Source organism: Heterodontus francisci, chromosome 42 (assembly GCF_036365525.1).
Source record: "Heterodontus francisci isolate sHetFra1 chromosome 42, sHetFra1.hap1, whole genome shotgun sequence".
Classification (NCBI taxonomy): domain Eukaryota; kingdom Metazoa; phylum Chordata; class Chondrichthyes; order Heterodontiformes; family Heterodontidae; genus Heterodontus; species Heterodontus francisci.
Window position 1 is genome coordinate 23,590,814 of NC_090412.1, and position 21,483 is coordinate 23,612,296.

Below are 21,483 nucleotides of genomic sequence, written 5' to 3' on the forward strand. Positions count from 1 at the left end.
GATTAGGAATAGTCAGCATGGCTTTGTCAGAGGGAGGTCATGCCTAACAACTTTGATTGCATTTCTTGAGCATGTGACCAGGCGTGTAGATGAGGGTAGTGCAGTTGATGTAGTTTACATGGATTTCAACAAAGCCTTTGACAAGGTCCCACATGGGAGACTTATCAAGAAAGCAAATGCACATGGGATACAAGGTAACTTAATAAGGTGGATTCAAAATTGACTTGGCTGTAGGAGACAGAGAGTGATGACAGACGGCTGTTTTAGTGACTGGAAGACAGTGTCCAGTGGCGTACCACAGGGATCTGTGCTGGGTCCCCTATTGTTTGTCATTTATATAAATGACATAGATGACTATGTGGGGGGTAGTATCAGTAAGTTCACGAATGACACAAAGATTGGCCAAGTGGTTAACAGTGAGGTTGAGTGTCTCGAGTTACAGGATGATCTAGACTGGATGGTCAAATGGGCAGAAAAGTGGCAGATGGAATTTAACGCTGAAAAGTGTGAGGTGATACACTTTAGAAGGAGTAATGTGACACGAAAGTATTCAATGAATGGCCTGACACTGGAAAGTTCCGAGGAACAAAGGGACCTTGGCGTGTTTGTCCATAGATCTCTGAAGGCAGAAGGGCAGGTTAATAGGGTGGTGAAAAAGGCATATAGGACACTTGCCTTTATCAATCGAGGCATAGATTACAAAAGCAGGGAGGTCATGTTGGAGTTGTATGGAACTTTGGTAAGGCCACAGCTGGAGTACTGTGTGCAATTCTGGTCGCCACATTATAGGAAGAATGTGATTGCACTGGAGGGGGTGCAGAGGCGATTCACCAGGATGTTGCCTGGGATGGAATATTTAAGGTATGAAGAGAGGTTGGATAGGCTTGGGTTGTTTTCGCTGGAGCAGAGAAGACTGAGGGGTGATCTGATCGAGGTGTACAAGATTATGAGGGGCATGGACAGGGTGGATAGGGAGCAGCTGTTCCCCTTAATTGAAGGGTCAGTTACGAGGGGACACAAGTTAATGGTGAGGGGCAGGAGGTTTAAGGGGGATTTGAGGAAGAACCTTTTTACCCAGAGGGTGGTAATGGTCTGGAATGCCCTGCCTGGGAGGGTGGTAGAGGCAGGTTGCCTCACATCTTTTAAAAAGTACCTGGATGAGCACTTGGCACATCATAACATTCAAGGCTATGGGCCAAGTGCTGGCAAATGGGATTAGGGAGCCAGGTCAGGTGTCTTTAATGCATTGGTGCAGACTCGATGGGCCGAAGGGCCTCTTTTGCACTGTATTATTCTGTGATTCTGTATTCTTATTCTGTGAACAAGTCGACACACTTCAAAAGTATTCAATTGGCTGGAAACTGCTTTGGGAAGCCCCAAGGTTGTGAAAAGTGATTAAAAAATAAGAAAATAAAGGAAGAAGTTAAGGGTGGGGTAAGAAAACAAAGAGGGAGCTTGAGGAGAGAATCTTGAAAAAGATTAAACAAAAACGTTTCTACAAATATGTCAGTAAAAAGAGAATTGTTAAATGTGAGTTCGGACTCTGAGAGCAGAGAAGAGTGAGTGAGGATAAACAGAGACTGACGTGAACATTTATCAAATACTTCATATCGGTGTACTGGGGAGGAGGTAAATCCTGAATTGGCGATAAGTGAGATGAAAAACACTAATAAATAAAATGAAAGTATTAGTGAAGTTAGTTAAGCTAAAGGAGGACAAAGTGCTGGGACCTGATTGGATACTGTCCCTTTGTTTAACTTTCTGGCATCTCACCCACTTCTGTTCTCAATTACAGGGACATATTTTGCCCCTTAGAAGTGGACTGTTGGTACTGCAGCTAAACTGGGAGCTGGCACCTTCGGCTGTGAGAAGTGCAAAATGCAAATTAATCCATTAAAAAAGTAATAAAATGCATCGAATTTACAATTCACAAAAATTTCCCACAGCTGTTTCTAAGCGATCACCCTTCTCCATGGAGCTAACCTGTTCGAACAATCGTACGCACCTGCAGCTGTGATTCTTTTGTGAGAAAAGCTACATACATTTATAAAAAGAAAGGTATGCATTTATATAGCACCTTTCATGACTGCCAGATGTCTCAAAGCGCTTTACAGCCAAAGAAGTACAAAACAACAAAAAAGTTTGTGCTGCGTTAATTTTATTGTTGCAATTTATTAATTATATATTTCAACAGGAAACTCAGTGATATAATATTACAGGAAGCTTGGTGTGGTAATATAGGAGGAAGCTTGGTAATGTAATATCAAATGTAATAATGTAATATTCGGTGCTGTAATATTACAGGAAGCTCGGTGCTGTATGTAGGAGGAAACTTGGTGCTGTAATATCAGAGGAATCTTGGTGCTGTAATATCAGGGGAAGATCAGTGATGTAATATAGGAGGCAGCTTGATGCTGTGATATTACAGGAAGCTCAGTGCTAAATATCAGAGCAAGCTCGATTCTGTAATATAGGGGGAATTTTGCTGCTGTAATGTCAGGGGAAGCTTGGTGCTGTAATATAAGAGGAAGTTTAGTGCTGTAATATCAGAAGAAGCTCGGTACTGTAATATCAGAGTAGGTTTAATGATGCATTATATGAACAAGCTAGTACTGTAATATAGGGGGAAACTCGGTGTTGTAATATATGAGCAAGCTTGGTGCTGTAACGTAGGAGGAATCTTGGTGCAGTAATATCAGAGGAAGCTTGGTGCTGTAATATCATAGGATCATAGGAAATAGGAGCAGGGGTAGGCCATTCGGCCCGCCAAGCCTGCTCCACCATTCAAAAAGATCATAGCTGACCATCTACTTCAACACCATTTTTCCCCACTATCCCAATATCCTTTGATGTCATTAGTATCCAGAAACCTATCAATTTCTGTCTTGGACTTGCTCATTAATTGACCTTCCACTGCCCTCTATATAGGAGGAAATTCAGTATGAACAAGCTCAATGTTGTAATATTGGAGGAAGCCTGGTGCTGTAATATCAGAGGAAGCTTGGTATTGTAATATGAGTGGAATATTAGGGGAAGCTTGGTTCTGTCAAATAGGAGAAGACAATTATAATTCAATAATAGTTTCAGAATCAACTTAACTTCAATCGATTCCTGGTAATTGAAGATACAAAACCCTTGGATTTCCACTTTGTAATGCTGTTTGCACTAGGATGAGTCTCCACAGAGTAGGCACATGTTTTTTTTGTTGAATTTTCCAATGATGGTCTTCTTGAGTTCATCCTTGAAGGTCGATATCATGATTTTCTCCTGGGTGTAATTGTACAATACGTCATGGCACCTCTCGGGGAAGTAGGCTGATGGCATCCCACTTACTCTCCTGGAACTCGCTGCGAAATGAACAAATAGAGGATAAGGAAGTTCAATGATACAGTGCTCTGAGGGTCAGTTGTTCAGCTGGTTGGACCTCCAAAGACAGTCAGTCGAGCTTTGCAGTGGGTTAGACACCGGCTCATTGGCTCTTAGGCCTGGACTGGACTGATGGAAATCAAACATTTGGCTACAAGAGCTCGCTATGATATGAATTTGGACAGTTTTGATCCACTTCCTAACAGGCAAGGATCTACAGCACAAAAATTGTCCCAATTTGGCTTTAAAATGCCAATCTGACTCACAGAGAGACATGTGAAGATAACTTATTGGTCCATACCCTTGAGACTAAGGCACTTTGGTTAAAGTAGGAACTTTACTCCTTAGCTAACCCATTTTTAACTAAAACTGGTCAATCTTAATCTAACATACAAGTTTTATTCCAAGCACAAAGACCAGCAACACTTTCAACATGGACTAGGGACTCCTTTACTTCCTGACCTGAGGGCCTCAATTCTCCCTCGCTTGAGGGCTTCAAATCTCCCTCACCTGAGAGCACCTCAAAACTCCCTCACCTGAGGGCCTTGGCAAACTTGGGTTTGCCACGGGACTGCCACGGTTCAACAGAGCGGTCACACCACCTTCTTAAGGGTAACTAGGGATGGGCAATAAATGCCAGCCTTGCCAGTGATTCTCACATCCTGAGAATGAATTTAAAAAAAACATTATGTCTCTGGGCTTCATTTTATAGTCTAATTGATTGTGAGAAGTTGGTGGAGTGGGGATTTGGGGCTGTTCAGTTCCCCTGTTCTTGTTTTCCAGCACTATGAAGAGGATCTAGTCTACAGTAGTTAAGGGAAGGGCCATTTAGCAACTGGACACTGGGCCATCATTGAAATCACTCTGCAATTCAGCGTGTCACTGAGAATTACTCTCGAGCAACATTCTGCCTGGGACTGCCACCCTCCACAGAAAGTTAGCAACACTGGACTAAAAGGATGTACCTGTGCATACGGCCAACCTACGCCCTCCAATGTACTGCGTGTCCCAGCGATAATTTGTGTTTTCCCCACACTCCTCGTACAGTCGACTTATTCTCAAGAAAGCAAAGTCATAACCCTGTTCAAGCATAGTGAACAAATGTCAGTACAGATTTTACCATCACCTTGGGAAGAAATATCTTTTACTGCAATGTGTTCAAATACTCCTGAGGGCTCCTAGAGTCTGCAACCCTGCACCTGGGTGACTCAATGTCAATCGGGGAGATGGAGCGTAATGCCCAGAGTCAACTCATTCAACAGACAATAACATCAGCATAGGGAAATCTCAAAGCTTAACTCTGATCAGGAGTCTTTTTATACAGCAGGGCTTAGATCAGGGTTTATTAGATTTCACAGGAACTTATTTCAGTAAACTCACTGGATGTGTGTGTGTGTATTCATGAACGTCTATGTATATTTGTGTCTGTGTGTGCATGTATTGGTATGCATGACTGTATATGTGCCTGTATATGTGTGTGCTGTGTGTATGCACCTCTGTATAAGTGCATGGACATGTGTCTGTACATATCTGTGTGTTTGTGTGTCTATGTGTTTGTGTGTTATCTATGTGCGTGAATGTGTCTCTGTCCACGTGTCTTTGACTGTCATAAGCCCGCTGACATTACTCAGCTCCCCCTCGCTACCTCTTCGCTCAACTCTGTGACCATCTCCATGCTGTCAGGCTGCCTGTCCAACATTAAATTATGAATAAATTAAAAACTTCATCCAACTGAGCAACTGGGAGACTGAAACCACTGTCTTTGGCCCCTGCCATAAACACTGCTCTTTTGACTCCGAATCCATCTGTCTCTCCCACCACACAAAGAGCCAGATCCAAAACAGGCAAAACCTTGGCGCCCTGTTTGGCCCAGAGCTGAGCTTCAAACCTCACATTGGATCCATCACCAAGGCCGCTCATCTCCACCTCTGTCCCTCTTCTGACAACATCCTTGGCTATGCTTTAGTAACTTTCATACTCTACTCCAATGGTCCCCCATCCCTCACCTTGCATAAGCTTGACCAATATCCATCACTCATCTCCTGCCTCGCACTCAAGCCCCACTCACTCCCCACTGACCTTCATTGGCTTCCTGCTGCCCCTACACATTCAACTTAAAACCTTCACCCTCACTTTAATATGTTTCTCACTCCAGCGATGCACTCAGCAGTAGAATACTCACACTGGTCACAAATTCACTGCATTAGTATTCTCATTCCAATAGTGTAACTCACTCGTGTATGCAGTCAGTCATTGCAGAGATTAAACTTCGTAACTCGCTGCCTTCTCTCTATCTGTGTTGTCCTCGACTCAACATTCAACCCTACCCATCCTCTTGCTGAGAATTCCACTCGCATTCAGGTTCTCTATACAAGTAGCCTCTATCAATCTCTACCGCTCGATCTCAGGCTGCTCAGAGGGACAAGGAAAATCTTATTTCTTTCAGTTTTCTCATAGACACAATGCTTTCACTCCTCTCACAATCCAAGCAACAGCTCTCCCCTTTTAGACCGTCTTTGTTGATCAACTGTCTCCACTCATCTCAGACGAAACTTTCACATATCCTCTTTTGTGTTGGTTTTTATCCTGTCATGTTAAACACCATCTTTCAACTGAACAAGTTGTGATTCCCTACAAAGCCCAAATCGATTCAAGACATGACTACTGCCTGTATTTCTCAGAAGTAAATAGCCCTAATTCTGAAAGCCAGTCCTAAGATCCCCAGGACTAGGCGTCATTCTCCTCCTCTGCACCGTCCCCAGATTCTCAACTTTACCATGTGCAGAGACCATAAACAAAAAGAAAGAACTTCCATTTACATAGTGCCTTTCACAACCCCAGGACTTCCCACGTGTTTTACTGGCAACAAAATGATTTTGAAGTGTATGTATTGTTATAATTTAGGAAACTGGTGACAGTAGTTTAAGTGTGGATGTACGAGGGCCTTAAGTAACCCAAGTATAGCACTCTTGGTTGAGCAATGCTCCCTAAAAGACTATTTGCTTTCCCTACATATTGCTGGTGAATCTTTAGTGCACCTTTTACCCCAGTATCTTGATCCATTACTTTTAATATGTGCACCATTGTAGAGGGTCACAAATGAAGAATGGTCTCCTTGTGTGAGCTACCAGGAGAGTCACTGGCACCTGTTACCTGTGAAACTGTCACTGGGTCACTGGGTGCAGGAGACATGAGGGTTGGAGAAGACTGAAAACATTTTTAAGACTAATAAATAGAGTGGTGTCGTGAGCCGCGCTGAGTCCGCACCTTGTTACAAAGCGGCTTGCAATAGCGAGTCTTATCAACAGTGATACATATCAGGCCTCCGTTAGCAGGGATCAAGGGCAAACTGCAGTTCTTGGGATTAACATTCTGACAAGCTTTAAAAAAGTACAAAGGTTGAGAGAAAATCAGACATTCACAAACATAAAAGGAAAGAAACAGTTTGCATTTCTGTAGCTTCTGCCCTGACATCAGGATATCATAACGCATTTTACAACCAATGAAATACTTTGGAAATGCAGATACTGTTGTAATGTAGGAAACACAGCAGCCAATTTGTGCACAGCAAGCTCCCACAAACAGCAATGCAATAATGACCAGATAATCTGTTTTAATGATGTTCATTGAGGGATAAGTGTTGTCTCGGTCCGATACAAAATCGGTTCTGAGAGATATATGTAAATATATCTACCTTGAGATAGAGTTTCTGCGAGGTAACACTGGCAGTTCAAGTGCAGTTTGCTCAAAATCGGACAAACAAGGGCAAAAGATCAAGGAACTTCAAGTACAAATTACACCTAGCGTAAATCAAGTTCTGCGATCTTTTGCACTGGTTTAAAAAACATCACGCTGGATGCCAGCCCTACCGACAAAACTGGCCCTACCCATGGGGTGGCACAGTGGCGCAGTAGTTAGCACCGCAGCCTCACAGCTCCACAGACCTGGGGGCAGTTCTGGGTACTACCTGTGTGGAGTTTGCAAGGTCTCCCTGTTTCTGCCGGGTGCTCTGGTTTCCTCCCACAGCCAAAGACTTACAGGTTGATAGGTAAATTGGCCATTGTAAATTGCCCCTAGTGTAGGTAGGTGGTAGGAGAATGGTGGGAATGTGGTAGGGAATATGGGATTAATGTAGGATTAGTATAAATGGGTGGTTGTTGGTCAGCACAGACTCGGTGGGCCGAAGGGCCTGTTTCAGTGCTGTATCTCTCTATGACTCTCTAAATTAATCGCCATGGTGATTTCCATTGACTGCGCCATTTGCAGTCCTCCGAGGAGGCTCTTAAAATTAAGCATTTTTTAAGGTGCAAGGACACCAATAGGAACCCTTTGAAAGCTTTTAATTTGTTTTAGTTTACTGGGGAACTGAAACTGTACACCAATAAAACTACTAAATGCTTCTGTATGGTTTTTTAAAGTCATTTTCAAATATTTAAAATCAGGTTACTCATAGGATGTGGACAAGACACTGCGATTACCAGTGCCTATATTTTGTGATGACTCCATTTTCACCTGTATTAATAAAGCTGCACCAAGTTACCACTTATGAATATATCAATGAATATTTTCAATGTTAAAAAAAGATTAAAAATTTCCTTCTAAGATACTCGGTCGTGTAGGTTCATTGAAGATTGTACATTCGGCTATCTGCAGTTGAATTTGAGTGGAAACTTCAGCACAAAATTCAATGCAGAAAATGTGCCCAATTTTGAGCCGCAATTTGCGCCCATGATAGAAATTCTATCCCATTCTCTTTGGCGTCAGCCATTCCCATAAGCAGACCACATATCCCTTATGTTCTGGAGTTGTCTCACACTGTCCTAGATCTATTTACAGTATAGCATAACCCAGTAGGGTGTGTCAATGTGTCTTTTTGACACACAGGAGCCACCAGTTCCCAGACTGATTTCTGCAGTTGGTTGAAGATCTCAAACAGGTCTACTTACAGCTATACTATTATATACTGTTACTTAGGCTCAGAGAAGAGGAAAAGTTTTGTGTGTTCAGCAGAATCTGCATCACCAACTGATTGCACGAACAATCAGATTCCCAGTTGAAACCGACTGAGTAACATGGCAGAGGAGCACAGCCTGGGCTGTACCATCCGTACAGAGATAGCTAGCTCAGGCCAGATTATACTGCTAAAGTCACTGTTAGTGAGGGAGCCACAGAACCAGTTTCTGATCGAAATTCAGGCAGTGACCATTCCTGTAGCGGTCAGCTCTTGTACTGTTCCAGTTCAGGTCTGGCCATTTCTCCTCTTGTATACTGTGCAGATGGACAATATATGTCGCATGTAGTCACTGTCCTTGCAGTAATGCTTGTTACTTTACAGCAGGGCTGTTCCAGGGTTTGGTTGAGTGAAGTGTAATGAGGAGCTGCCACCATGTAATAAGTTCTTTTTATGCTGTCTGATGCAACATAAATGAGATGTGTGGAGTCCAGTTGGCTGAAGATCTCAAACAGGTTTATTTACAGCTAAACTATTATATACTGTACAGAGGTAACTGTTTGCAGAACCTTACTCTGGGTGTCACAGCTGCAGAGTGCCTCTGGCTTTGAGTCACATGACTGCATCCTGGTACTTGGCTCATTAGCATACTAGGATCTTAAAGGGACATCACTTTTAAAGGCAATCACACAATAACAAGTACCATAGGGCTTTGCCAAACACACAAAAAACTCAGTCCGTACATGATCCTAGAAGATATTGGATGTTCTTATTTAGAATTTATCAATGAGGTAACAGCACAAAGGCTAGTCCATCCTGAGCCTCCAGAATGACTGAATTCAACGGGACAAATCAAAACATAGGAGGTGTAAGTGCACATAACCTGAGGGAGAGATTACCAGGGATCAGACACCGAGACTAAAAGGGGCTTCAGTAGATTGAAGAGGTTCATACCTTTCAGAAGGACGGATTTCAACCGGTCAGCCGCATTTTGCAACAATCCAAGAAGGTTACTGCGTTTCTCACCCTCCAAATGCTCTATAAGATGGTCAGAACAGCTGGCTAAATCCTGAAGACAAAAGGAAAAAAATGCAGAAGTGGGCATTGAACTTCCCATTTATTTGGATGTACCTTGGGTCTCCTTCTCTCTCTCTCTCTCTCTGTCTTTCTCTCTCTCTCTCTCTCTCTCTCTCCCTCTCTAGTTCTTTAGGTATCAGAACTGTTGTGTGGATAATTGTACAACAGAGCTTTGGATGAGCTCAGGTTTATGGAAGATGGAAGGTGTAGGCTGAGCCAGAGAGTCTTACTTGGTCTTTAGAGGGTTTATATGTTTGTCTAAGCTGCTCAGTTTGTCATTCTACAATATCTCCACATGACACTAGATACTAGTTGAATTGTGCATGGTGATTAAGGTAAACAAGCAGTGGGCATGTCAAGAATCCAACCTATAGCATTGGGGGATTGGGCCTGTTGGTATCTGTTACTCAGAACTGAGACCCATATCTTCCAAGTTCAGGGTTCTTAATGCTGTGGAATGGGATGGGAGGAGGTCAGTCAGCCCCTCAAACTGGTTCTGACATTCAGATCATTGCTGACCTCTATCTAAACTCTATCTACCAGCCTTGGTTCCATAACCCATAATACCCTCGCCTAACAAAAATCCATTAATCTTAGTTTTGAAATTTTCATTTCATCCCCCAGTCTCAAACACTTTTTGAGGGGAGAGTGGTCCAGATTTCCATTATTCTTTGTGTGAACAAGTGCTTCCAGACATCACCCCTGAATGGCCTAGTTCTAATTTTAAGATTCTGCCCCCATCCAGTGACTATCACCATTCCTGACCCAGCTATTGTATGGTGCAGTACAGAGTAAAGCTGCCTCAACCCTGCTTCAACACTATAGCCTGATTTTAACTGGGAGCAGAAATCGGTCAGTCTGCAAGACAGATTGACATCCAGGCGATTTTAATTCACCTTCCTTCCATCTCCTACTGCTTGGCGTGTGGTGGAGGAAATTTGGGCGGCCAGAGATTGCTGGCTGGCACCAAGGGAATGGTTGCCGACAACAAGTTAAAGGGCTATTTGGAAGGCTCCGTGAGCAGGAATGGTGGCAGGAAGGGGCTGAGTGAAGGCTGGGGTAGGGGAGGCTTAACTTTCGATGTGGGGTCCGGAAGAGCACTCCTGCTGTTTGCCTGTTTTGTCCTCTCCAGACGCCATTCTCTTCACCTGGTGGAAAAGTCACATTGCTTCCCCTGCTCAGGCCGCTGTTAAAATTCCAATCAGGGCCCGATTATGCCATCAAACCCTGATCTGCATATGTAAAGAAGGGCCTCGCCAACTTCAGGTCTGTGACCTTGTTGCCTGCCGATTTTAACTGCCCACTTAGTTTCCACAAGCCCTAGGCTCAGAAGAGGCTCTTCACTGCACCAAGTTGGGCCGAGGTTGGCACCCACACCAGCCATCCCATGCTTGGCTGACTGTGAATACCAAATTCGTGTCATTTAGCTTTGTCTTTGGGCAGTTTCATGCTGTGGAACCTGGTTGGGGTTGGTCAAACTTATTTCATGTTTTATTCATTCTCAGGATATGGGCATCGCTGGCAATGCCAGCATTTATTGCCCATCCCTAATTGCCTTTAAGAAGGTGGTGGTGAGCTGCCTTCTTGATCCACTGTGGTCCGTGTAGTGAAGGAACCCTCACAGAGCTGTTAGGTAGGGAGTTCCAGGATTTTGACCCAGCGGTGATTAAGGAACAGCGAGATAGTTCCAAGTCAGGATGGTGTGTGACTTGGAGGAGGTGTTGATGTTCCCATGAATTCTCCTTCTAGGTGGTAAAGGGCGCAGGATTGGGAAGTTCTCCTGAGGAAATCTTGGCATATTGTTGGAGTGAATCCTGTAGATAGTGAATAATGTAACACTGAGGGTGGAGGGAGTGGATGTTTAAACCAGTGGATGGGTTGCCAATTAAGTTGCTTTGTCCTGGCTGAAGAAGAGTTAGGGGCTGGATTTAAACCCTGATTTCTAGGTCGAAATACCAGTGTCTAAACTGCTCCACCGTTCTTGTCCATTTAATTTGTGGAGCCCTGAGGCTGTCTAGCACTACACACAGCCTCATGTTCCTATAACACAGTTCCTACTCTGAATTTCCAATATCTGACCAGTATTAGCTCTATATGTGACTGAGGGAGATAATCTTAACACTCATAGTGTGATGATGAAATTATTACCTTTAAGTTGCTGCTAAAGTTCAGGTAGCTGTCAGTATCAAACACGGTCTGACAGGTCTCGGTCTCTTCGATTAAGTATATACCTAAAGTAAAAGATAATTTCATCAAAACCCATAAATATATACTCAAAAAACATACTGATCCTGCTTCTGCAGTGTATATGGTATGTATCCCATGTAATCTATACTGTTTCCACCCTACATAACATACTGCCTGCATCCTTTATGGTGTGTATGCCTTGCACTCTACATGATGAATGCCACAAACATCTTACTATTAATTCAAAGTCATTTTTTACTGGGAGTGATTTAGGTAATTCTAATAAAACAGAACTGGAGGATTTCCTTTGCACAATTTTGATTTGAATCAATGATAATTTGAATTAAATATCTTTGAATTAAGAGGAGTAGACTGTGTAATGTAAATCATAGAATCAACGAATGGTACAGCATAGAAGCACGCCATTTGGCCCATCCTTCCTGTACCAGCTCTTCAAATAGTCCCACTTCCCTGCTCCATGGACTGCAGCTCACCACCACCTTCTCAAGGGCAATTTTTTTTTATTTGTTCATGGGATGTGGGCGTCGCTGGCTAGGAGAGCATCCCTAATTGTCCTTGAGAAGGTGGTGGTGAGCCACCTTCTTAAACTGCTGCAGTCCTTGTGGTGTGGGTACACCCACAGTGCTGTTAGGAAGGGAGTTCCAGGATTTTGACCCAGTGACAGTGAAGGAACGGCGATATAGTTCCAAGTCAGGATAATGTGTGGCTTGAAGGGGAACTTGAAGGTGGTGCAGTTTCCATGCATCTGCTGCCCTTGTCCTTCTAGGTGGTAGAGGTCGTGGGTTTGGAAGATGCTGTCGAAGGAGCCTTGGTGAGTTGCTACAGTGCATCTTGTAGATGGTACACACTCTCGCCACTGTGCATCAGTGGTGAAGGGTTGTGAATGTTGAAGGTTGTGGATGGAGTGCTAAGCAAGCAGGCTGCTTTGTCCTGGATGGTGTCGAGCTTCCTGAGTGTGGCTGGTGCCGCACTCATCCAGACAAGTGGAGAGTATTCCATCACACTCCTGACTTGTGCCTTGTAGATGGTCGACAGGCTTTGGGGAGACAGGAGGTGAGTTACTTGCTGCAGAATTTCCAGCCTCTGACCTGCTCTTGTAGTGACAGTATTTATTTGGCTGGTCCAGTTCAGTTGCGGGTCAATGGTAACCCATAAGATGTTGACAGGGATGGGCAATAATGCTGGTCTTGCCAGTGATGCTCACATCCCAAAAAATGATTAACAGAAAAATGTGCTCATGGAGCTAAATTAATTCTTGGTCTAGCAATATTTCAAACTTAAAATGTTCAAAATCCCTCCATGGTCATGTCCCTCAACATCTGTGTAATCTCCTGCAGCCAGCACAGGCAAAATGATCTCATTCAATGCTATAAGACTCTATGATTCTAACTGACTCTCTCCAGGAGTCATTACTTTTCCTTGGTCAAGCTTTGGAGATTTATTTACAGGCCCCACGCAGATGCGCACTAACTCTCAGATGGCTGAGTTGTGCTGAAGCTCAAGGGGGCTATAAACATCCCAGGAAGCTCTACCATTTCCCCAAACCCCAAACAAGCCCCCTTCGACAGAGGAAAAAAGACAGACTTGCATTTTTATGGCACCTTTCACAACCTCAGGACATACCAAAGCACTTTACAGCCAAAGAAGTACTTTTGAAGTGTAGTCACTATTGAAAGGTAGAAAATGGTGAGTGGGGGTAAACAGATAATCCACAGGAATTTAAAGGGCCAAGCAAAACAGAATGGAGACTCTGACTCATTCCCCATTCCCTTTATTCTTCCACCTAGGCTATGGAAGATGCAGGATCCCCAAGGACACATTGTACAGCGAGCTCGCCACTGGTATCAGACCCAACGGCCGTCCATGTCTCCGCTTTAAAGATGTCTGCAAACGCGACATGAAGTCCTGTGACATTGATCACAAGTCGTGGGAGTCAGTTTCCAGCGATCGCCAGAGCTGGCGGGCAGCCATAAAGGCGGGGCTAAAGTGTGGCGATTCGAAGAGACTTAGCAGTTGGCAAGAAAAAAGACAGAAGCGCAAGGGGAGAGCCGACTGTGTAACAGCCCCGACAACCAATTTTATCTGCAGCACCTGTGGAAGAGTCTGTCACTCTAGAATTGGCCTTTATAGCCACTCCAGGCACTGCTTCACAAACCACTGACCGCCTCCAGGCGCTTACCCATTGTCTCTCGAGACAAGGAGGCCAAAGAAGAAGAAGAAGAAGAAGGCTATCCCACTCTCCTGCTCTCTCCTCATACCCTTTAAATTCTTTTTCAAGGAACTATCAAATTCCCTTTAAGATAGGTAGGGATTCTGCTTTAATGCTTAAAAGACTAGGATCTACATACACCTAAGATTGCATCTCCTATTCTGGTCATTTTTAGGCCCTAACTTATTCGATTACCCAAGGTTTTAAATGACCCATTTTGACCCTTTCTCATGGATCTTTTGAGCACACAGTTACTGTGCTGTTTGCAAGGACTCAGCTTAAATGTACTGTACCTGGGATTAGAGTCCAGCTCACACCAATCAGAGCAAAAACTGTGAGCAGTGTGCGATCCATGTCTGCTTGCTTCAGTTCGCTGAAGAGTGAGTTTAACTTGCTCCTGAGGCTTGTGTTTATATTGCACAAATGGAAGGGGGAGAGAGACAAGCAAAGATTGCATTTGGTGATGGGACTGTTAATCATTAAAAAAAATTAAGAAACCTCCCGATCAATCTGATGCAGGGAAATGCATTTGGAAACTCCACTGAGAGCACTCAGCCGCTCCTCATTTTTCAGGGTGAGGTTTTCATTTCCAAATGGTCACACAGTCACACACATAACTCAATCTGAATTATATGGGTGGCAGCAATTGTTTTGTATTAAGCAGGAGAAAGGTCTGTAGTGGAAGAGAACACCAGAGGAGAAAAGAGTGACCAAGAATGCATTGTAAACTCAGAAGCAGTTTTTAATTGAGACCGTCTTGCATTTTAAAAATAGACAGAAAGTCTGAGGAGAAAAAATACTTGCATTTAAGTAGCATCTTTCAGAACCTCAGGATGTCACAAAGTGCTTTACAACCAATGATTTGTGAAGTCACTGTTGTAATGTAGCCAATTGGTGCATATCAAGCTCCCACAAGCAGCAATGTGACTGATTAGATAAATTGTTTTATTGATATTGCTTGAGGTAGTACCATGAGATCTTTTACATCCACCTGAGACGGCTGACAGAATCTCAGTTTAACGTCACATCCAAAAGAGGGCACCTCTGGCAGTGCCGCGCTCCCTCAGTACTGCACTGACAGCGTCAGCCTGGATTAGGCACTCAAGTCTCTGCACTGAGGCTTGGACTCATGACCTAACACAGAGGCGAGAGTGCTATAGAATGAGACACGGCTGTCAAAGAGAAGTAAGGAGCTCCACAGTTATGCGTCTGTGGAAACAGAGGGGTGACATTGGTTTTATATATTGTAATATCTGTAGGAACTAATTAGCTAGGTACTAATTGTTATGTGTAAGTGTTCCGGGGGCCACATTCACGGCTGCACTCGAGAGTTATGTGATGTGTAACAGGACACCAGTCTAGGACAGTCCAATACCAGGCAGCATGGAAGCTGAACGAATAAACAAAGAACTCCAGCCTTTCCAAGTCTAAAGCTTGATTATTTCTAACATATGCCAACCATAAGACAAACGGGAGACATAATAATTGGTAACGGTGGCCTATCAGCACCAATAATCCCTGGATAGGCCCAAGGCCCGGTTAAAATTAGGCCTCGGGCCTCAGTTAATTAGTGCTGGGCAGCTGTGCACACATACTGCATGACCCCATCCCGCTCGCCTGATGCAGCAGGTGTAAATTTTAGATTGCTGCATCACACACAGTGACCTTCGGGTACGTGCTCAGGGAGGGAATTAAGAAGGAGGGGGCAGAGTGGAGGCTGAATGGGAGCCAAGAAGAAGTGGTGATGGTCTTTGGGACGGCTGTGGAACTATATGCTGCACTCCTGCTTCTCCCAGCTCCACAATAAGTTAAGTGTTTTTATTAAAAAATTACCTTTTGGTGGCATCCTCCTTTTAAGAACTGCTGATTAGACCACAAGTAGATCTGGTTATCCCGAATGCAGCTGTCCTGGCCTCTGGCTGCATTCTTGAACCTTAGGGCTGCATTCATGAGTCGTGGGGCTGGATTCTCCTCTTTGGTGCATGACTTCCATCCACCCCTTGACTCTGCACCAACCCTGACCCATTTCACGGGGCTGAGATTCATTATTGATGCACAACAGACTCCCAGGGCGTTTCCCACCAACAAGAGCAAGTCCGGAGGGACGGCAGCTGCTGCACCGGAAGAGGCAGCTGGGCCTATAAAGGAGCAGGAGAGCGCCAAGGATCAAGCTAAGCTAGGCCGCATAGGCCTTGGCAGTGACTAGAGCCTGTATGGGTGAGTTAGTGGGAGCCAATATAAAGTGAGACGAGGCCACTACAAGGACCTCTCCCTCCATTTCCTACCCTTGGATCCTTTCCAGTTTAATCCAGTCCTATTTCCACATGGTTTTGATGGTAACTGCAGTGGATGGAAGGCATATGAACCTCAATCTGAGACTCCATCACCTTATCACTCGCTGATATTTGCATGTAGCACAATATTGGGGTAGTGAGTCAGTGTTAGAGCTCGCCAGCCGATTTAGCCTCGTTATCTGGGGAGTATGGAGAAGTCCTTTCAGCTTCTCAAGCTTGTTCCGCCATTCAGTTAGATCATGACTGACCTGTATCTGAACTCTCTATATCTGGCTTGTTAGCGTATCTCTTAATAGCCTTGCCTAACAAAAATCAACCTCAGTTTTGAAATTTTCAATTGACCTCAATTTGACCCAGCCTTGGCAGCGTTTTGGGGGTGAGAGTTCCAGATTTCCTCTACCCTTTGTATGAAGAAGTGCTTCCTGACATCACCCCTGAATGGTCTAGCTCCTAATTCTAAGGTCATACTCCTTTATTCTGGAGTCCCTCGCCAGAGGAAATATTTTCTCCCTACCTACAAAGTCTTTAATCATCTTAAACACCTCAAATAGATCATCCCTTATTCTTCTATACTCAAGGGAATACAAGCCTAGTCTATGTAACCTGTCCTCATAATTTAGCTTTATTTTTGGCCCTGGTATCATTCTGGTGAATTCCACTGCCTCCCCCACAGTTCAAACCAGCCCGCCCCATCCCTCACTCCAGCCATTTTGGGCAGGTTCATGGAGAAGAATCCAACCTTCCAATTTCCAAACAGTTTGGAAGAGGCAGAGCCTGCAGGGTAGTGTATCTGGAGCTTAGATAGGACAAGAAAGGAGCAAAGACTCAAAATGTGTAATTAAAACAGCGAAAGATCGAAAGTGACTGGGAGTTAGAAGAGAGGTGGGGAATCATCCATCAGACGACAAGCTTTTCCTGGTGTCCTGCACTAGAGTATGACAGAGAAGAGCCTCCCCAAATTTGGAAGCAGGATTCAAGTACTATGCGGATTTGGGGAACATTTAGATGGTTAAGAATTTCTGAAACAATGAGAACTGTTCAGCAGGAAGTAAGAAACTAAACTTCTCAGAGAAAAGTTTAGCTGTAGAGATTTGAAGTTAGTCTGAGGTCAACACAATTGATGGATGCAGAAACTCAACTGATTGATGGAGGCAAAGTGAAGTATAGAATTCCCTCCTGTTGAGGTTTCCTTGCCCACGTTTAACCTGAACATTCGTAAGCTAGTTGGGTTTTTACAAGAATCCAACAGCTTTATATGCACATTTATTGAAACCAGTTTTTTATTTCCTAATTTTCAAATTCTCAAATGGCCATTGTGGGATTCGAACAAATGTTTGTTGGATTAATCTTGGTTTCTGAATTACAAATCCAGTAACATAACCACGACACTATCATACACTGGGGGATAATTGTGAACCTTCTCTTCTCACCATTGGCATCAATGAGATTAGTGAATTTACAGAATGATCGCACACCCTTTCGTTTTGCTTTTAGGTTTTGCCAGGCTCCCTGGCCTGTCTGCAACAGGTTGTTGAAATTGTGGTTTCAAAGTGAATGAATGTGTTTGTGTGTTTGAGCAGCCTGGTTGTGCAACACCATATGATTCCCTTCTTTCTGGGAAAAGAAACTTATCTCAGTCATACAATGGCTTCATCCATCACTGAGAGCAAAGGCCAGGGATCTATAAGTACAAAGCATTGCACACCACTCTTTGGCTCATTGTAACAGTACCATAGGAAACAAGATGTTATATATGAACATAAGAAGTAGGAGCGGGAATAGGCCATTTGGCCCTTCGAGCCTGCTCTGTCATTCAATAAGATCATGGCTGATCAGATTATATTCTCAACTCCACTTTTCGGTCTGCACCCCATAACCCTTGACTCCCTTGCAGATCAAAAATCTACAAACTTGTTACTGAAGTTCATTGAAAAGTAGGAAGTCATGCAAAACTTGTATCGAACCCAAGTTAGAGCGCATTGGGGGTAATATAGAAAGGATAGAGAGTCATTGGTGATAGTACAAAAAAGATTCACAAGGATGATCCAGAATTGAGAGGTTATGACTATCAGGAAAGGCGGAACAGGCTGGGGCTCTTTTCTCTCAAAAAGAGAAGGCTGAGGGATGACCTCTTTAAGAAGAGATTGATAAAGTAGACACAGAGGGAATGTTTCCATTTGTGGGGTAGATCAAAACCATAAGATAGTCACTAATAAATCCAATCAGGAATTCAGGAGAAAGTTCTTTATCCAGAGAGTAGTTAGAATGTGGAACTCACTACCACAAAGAGCAGTTAAGGTGAACAGCATTGATGCACTTAAGAGGAAGCTAGAAAAGCACATGAGGGAGAAAGGAATGGATAAAGAGGGGTGGGAGGAGGTTCGAGTGCAGCATAAACACTGGTATATACCATAATAAATACAAATGCTGGAAATACTCAGCAGGTCTGGCAGCATCTGTGGAGAGAGAAGCAGAGTTAACGTTTCAGGTCTGTGACCTTTCATCAGAACTGAGTTCATACGTGCGTTTTGATTTCCACAGGACAATAACTGAATTGCAGAATGTGATCTTAAAACATTAATAAAACTCTTTAATGCCAATTAAACAACTTATTTGCTCACCTTGAAGCCATGGCATTGGGCAGATGCCTTTATTCACACATACCCCACCACAACATTGGCCGTGGTTTTCTCTCCGCAGATGCTGCCTGACCTGCTGGGTTTTTCCAACGTCTTTTGTTTCGGATGTCTTTTGCATTTATTTAAGTCTGATTTTCATTTGTATATTGTTTCTCAATGTGACATCATTTTTGAAGCTGCCCGTCGAACTCCTCAAGTCTTGACATGGATATGAATGGTCGGACCGAATAATATTTTGATAATGAGTGGGGAGAGGGGCTATTTGATCTAGGGGCCTATTTCTGTTGCTAAAATATCTATGTCTTTTAAAGCAATGTGAGGCTAAGGACAGTGTATAAATAGGGATCAGCCTTGGCTCAGTGGTAGTACTCTCACTGCTGAATCAGAAGGCCGTGTGTTTAATCTTCACTTCAGACATTTCAGTGTAGCCCTGAGGGAGTACTGCACTATCGGAGAAGCTGCTACTCCATTGAAATGTTAACCCAGGGCCCTGTCTGTCCTCATAGAAGTATAGAAGATCCCACGGCATGATTTGAAGAAGATCCGGAGTTCTCCTTACCAATTACAATCAGCTTAACTGGTCATTTATCTTAATCCTATGAGGATCTTGCTGTCTGTAAATGGGCTGCTGTATTTGCCTACATACCAACAGTGACTACACTTCAAAAGTACTTCATTGGCTGTGAAACATGTATGGAGGTCCTGAGGACATGAAAAGTAAAATGCAAAATATTTTATCGATTGAGAAGAATCCATAAAATGTTACAGAGTTAGGTTTTGGGTTCCCAGGCATCTTGCTGGTAAATAGATGGGATGAGGTCCCTCATTGTATTTCCCTGGGCCTATTTCTACTTTATTTCTGACTCATTCGGCTCCCAAACCTGGAGTTTACAAATCAGTTTCTCCGTGCATATTATTCTGGTAGCTAATTTATTTGCTTAACATTTAGCAATCTCTTCCCCCACATGTAATTCCTGACTGCCTCTGCTTCCATCTCCCTCAGAAATCTCGTGTAAATGCAAAACTCGGGATAGGTTGAGCTTAACAGAGATAAGCTGAAAAGTGTTCAATTCCAGCATTTTGTTGTGGAAAGGGTATTAAAGCGATAAAGAGCGTACAGCATAGGAACCACTGGGATCATCGAAATATAGGAAGAGGAGAAGACCCTTCAGGCTTCGGGCCTACTCCACTGTGACTCGCCTACGAGCCAGAAGGTCATAGCTTTGAATCTCACTCCAGGCTTGAGTGTATTATCCAGGCTGATGCTCTGTTGCAGTAATAAGGTTGTGCTGCACTATCAGAGGTGCCGTCTTTCGGATGAGACGGTAACCGAGGCCCTGTCCATCCTCGCAGGTGGACATAAAAGATCCCAAAGTATGATTTCGAAGAAGAGCAGGGGAGTTCCACCTGATGCCCGGGCCTCAATCAACGTCAAAAACTCAGATTTTCTGGTCATTATTTCATTGCTGTTTGTAGGATCTTGCTGTGTGCATTTTGTTACACTTCAAATGCACTTCATTGGCTGTAAAGTGCTTTGGGACATCTTGAGGTCAAGGAAGGTGCTGTATGGAGCTTTCTGTTAAGTCAGGGCAGATCAGTACCCCAACTCCAAGTTGATGCCAGACATGGGGAACTAAAGTTATGAGGAGAGGCTTGAGATTTTGGGACAGTTTCCACTGGAGCAGGGAAGGTTGACGAGATTTAACAGAGGTTTATAAGATTATGAAGTGCTTTGTTGGCGTGATTGGAGAAAGATTATTTCCCCTGTTTGGGAATTAATGAGGAGGTCATCAATTTTAAATTGTCACTAGGAGAACAAGGGAGAGATTAGGAGAAATGTCTTTACACAGAGGGTTGTTGGACCTTTGAATGTTCTTCAACAAAGGGTGGTGAGGCAGAGACCATCGCATCTTTTAATTTAACACAGGACTACGGGGAGAGTGGGGCACTGGAATTAGTTCTGGATTGCTTCAGTAAAGAGACAGCACAAACACTGTAAGGAAAAGGTTAATTAGACTGACTCGAGTTCCTATTCATTCATCCTTATCATGTGGTAATGTTAGTTTCTACCATCAGTTTGTTTAGCCAGGACTATGTTCCACTCTGAAGCAATGACCGCAGAACATTTGAAATGAGACTGACCCTTATGATTCCACATGTTTTAGTATCACGTAATCACTTGCTCAATAAGACAAGTTATAGATAACGACATATTGGTTCCTGAGTCTCAGGTAGGTGCAATCAATGACAAATGGGGGAAAGGATAACACCCCTGATCAAGAAAACCATGTAGATAAATATTATCTTTTTAATGGAAAAGTTGTGAGCACTAATTGGTACAGAATCAAAGGCAGATTTATAATTATTAATTTCATTTGGCGGGACAATTCTATGTAACCAGAGAGAACTGTGCAAGGTGACAGAATCATTGAGTTAAAGTCATCATGTTAGCTTGACTGGAAAAAGGCTCGTTAATAAGGAAATCAGCTTAATAACTAAAGTTATTGATAAGGCATGGATCCAATTAGATACTGGGTCATATTCCTGAGAAGTTGGAAAACAAGTAGTTTACATCTTCACCCATGTCAATCAACAGAGACGTGTTGTAAAATTTCCCACAACAGTGTCTATACTTCAAAAGTACTTCATTGGCTGTGAAGTGCTTTGGGATGTCCTGAGGACGTGACAGGTGCTATATAAATGCAAGTCTTTCTTTTTTCTATTAGTCACTACCCTGCA

The 21,483-nt window shown here is 43.5% G+C and overlaps 1 protein-coding gene across 1 annotated transcript; it reads right to left on the bottom strand.

Moving 5' to 3' along the window:
• Positions 1-2,141: 2,141 nt before the first annotated feature.
• Positions 2,142-14,245, bottom strand: si:ch1073-126c3.2 (uncharacterized protein LOC555816 homolog). Its single transcript, XM_068020348.1, has 6 exons — positions 14,105-14,245; positions 11,543-11,625; positions 9,272-9,386; positions 6,634-6,746; positions 4,332-4,446; positions 2,142-3,347 (listed from the first exon to the last, which is right to left on the bottom strand). The coding sequence occupies exons 1-6, from the start codon at positions 14,163-14,165 to the stop codon at positions 3,166-3,168; spliced, it is 669 nt and encodes a 222-aa protein (XP_067876449.1). The 5' UTR covers positions 14,166-14,245; the 3' UTR covers positions 2,142-3,165.
• Between the last annotated feature and the right edge of the window lie 7,238 nt (positions 14,246-21,483).